Here is a 1,336-nt window from a genome sequence, read left to right as displayed (position 1 = left end):
TTCCTTCCCTCACCCTCATTTCCTTCCCTCACACTCATTTCCTTTCCACACCCTCATTTCCTTCCCTCAACCTCATTTCCTTTCCACACACTCATTTCCTTTCCTCGCCCTCATCTCCTTTCCTCGCCCTCATTTCCGTCCCTCTACTCATAACTAAAAGCCTCTTTATAAATTATAAAACGTTTCTTACTTTCCTTCCAGTTAACTGATTAATATTTTTATTTATTTTTGCTCGTTATTTCGCATTAAACCAGAGAAACTTTAGTTTGTTTTTTTATTATTCTTACTAAGTGGCAGATGGACACAGAGTAGTTAGTGATTCTGAAATGTAAAGGAAATGATGCTCGATTTTTCTATGGAAATGGTTTTCAGAAATAAAAAGCTGAAAAGTGTGGCATGCATTTGTATTTCCTTTTGCTCAATATTGAGATAGAAAAAATTATAAAATGAGAAGAATAAAGTTAACTGTTACAACTTTTTAATCTAAATATTGACTTTATTCTTGTACTAATTAAATAAGTATGTACCCTGCAGCGTCACCATGAAATAATATTCATCAAAACTCAAAACATTTAATTTATTACTGTCATCGGCTGTTTGTATTTTAATGATTTAATTGCATATTTAATAAATAGTAATTTAAATAGATAATTTAAGCCTTTATTTATTTCATGGTACATTTATTGATTTGTTTTGTTTTCCGTATGGAAGAAGTAAATTCACACTTTGTTCTCGTCTGTCACATAAAATTCCTGTAAAAAACAAAAAAATTAACCAAAGTTTCTGGTTCTAACAGTAAATATTGGATGTTTACTGTTAGAGGTGATTTATCTTTGTTTGTTCATCCGTGAATTTTATTTGTAAATATTTAAATCTGTCCACAAAAATAGATAAAATGTGTCTGTTTTTCTTCTGGCAGAGCCTGAAAGAGGGACTGACTGTGCAGGAACGCATGAAGCTTTTCGAGGCTAAAAACACCAGAAAGATTTAAATACGTGTAAAATCTCAAGTTTCCTCCTTTTCTGGTCGGATGTGCCAACAAAAAACATTCAAACCTGGAAATTTTAGCTTCCATTCCTCCCACTTCTCGTATTTTTACTGGATTAACTGGATCCAGATTATAAAACCCAGTAACAAAACAAACGTCACACCCATAATTAAAGTTATAGAAAAACACACAACAAAACAGTAAGAATAATATCTACCAGTATGAATTATCTGCTGTATTTACAGTGTTTCTGTCTACTGGTCTTATTGTGTTGCACCAGTTGGGCTGTATGTAACTACTGGGGTTGGTGTGTGTGTGTGTGTGTGTGTGTGTGTGTGTGTGTGTGTG

At 33.1% G+C, this 1,336-nt stretch overlaps 1 protein-coding gene across 6 annotated transcripts in view; it reads left to right on the top strand.

Moving 5' to 3' along the window:
• Positions 1-1,174, top strand: part of LOC103481097 (myosin phosphatase Rho interacting protein) — a 58,600-nt gene extending 57,426 nt beyond the window's left edge. For all 6 annotated transcript variants that reach the window (XM_008436382.2, XM_008436383.2, XM_008436380.2 and 3 more), the window contains one exon: positions 920-1,174. Coding sequence is in view for 5 of the 6 variants with exons in the window: in XM_008436383.2 (XP_008434605.1) it covers positions 920-991 (72 nt within the window). In the remaining variant the exon portion in view is untranslated. The remainder of the gene's footprint in view (positions 1-919) is intronic.
• The last annotated feature ends 162 nt before the right edge of the window (positions 1,175-1,336 follow it).

The sequence above is a fragment of the Poecilia reticulata genome, linkage group LG19 (genome assembly GCF_000633615.1).
Source record: "Poecilia reticulata strain Guanapo linkage group LG19, Guppy_female_1.0+MT, whole genome shotgun sequence".
Taxonomy (NCBI): domain Eukaryota; kingdom Metazoa; phylum Chordata; class Actinopteri; order Cyprinodontiformes; family Poeciliidae; genus Poecilia; species Poecilia reticulata.
The sequence above is the reverse complement of the archived record's forward strand: the minus strand, read 5'-3'. Positions and strand labels throughout refer to the sequence as shown.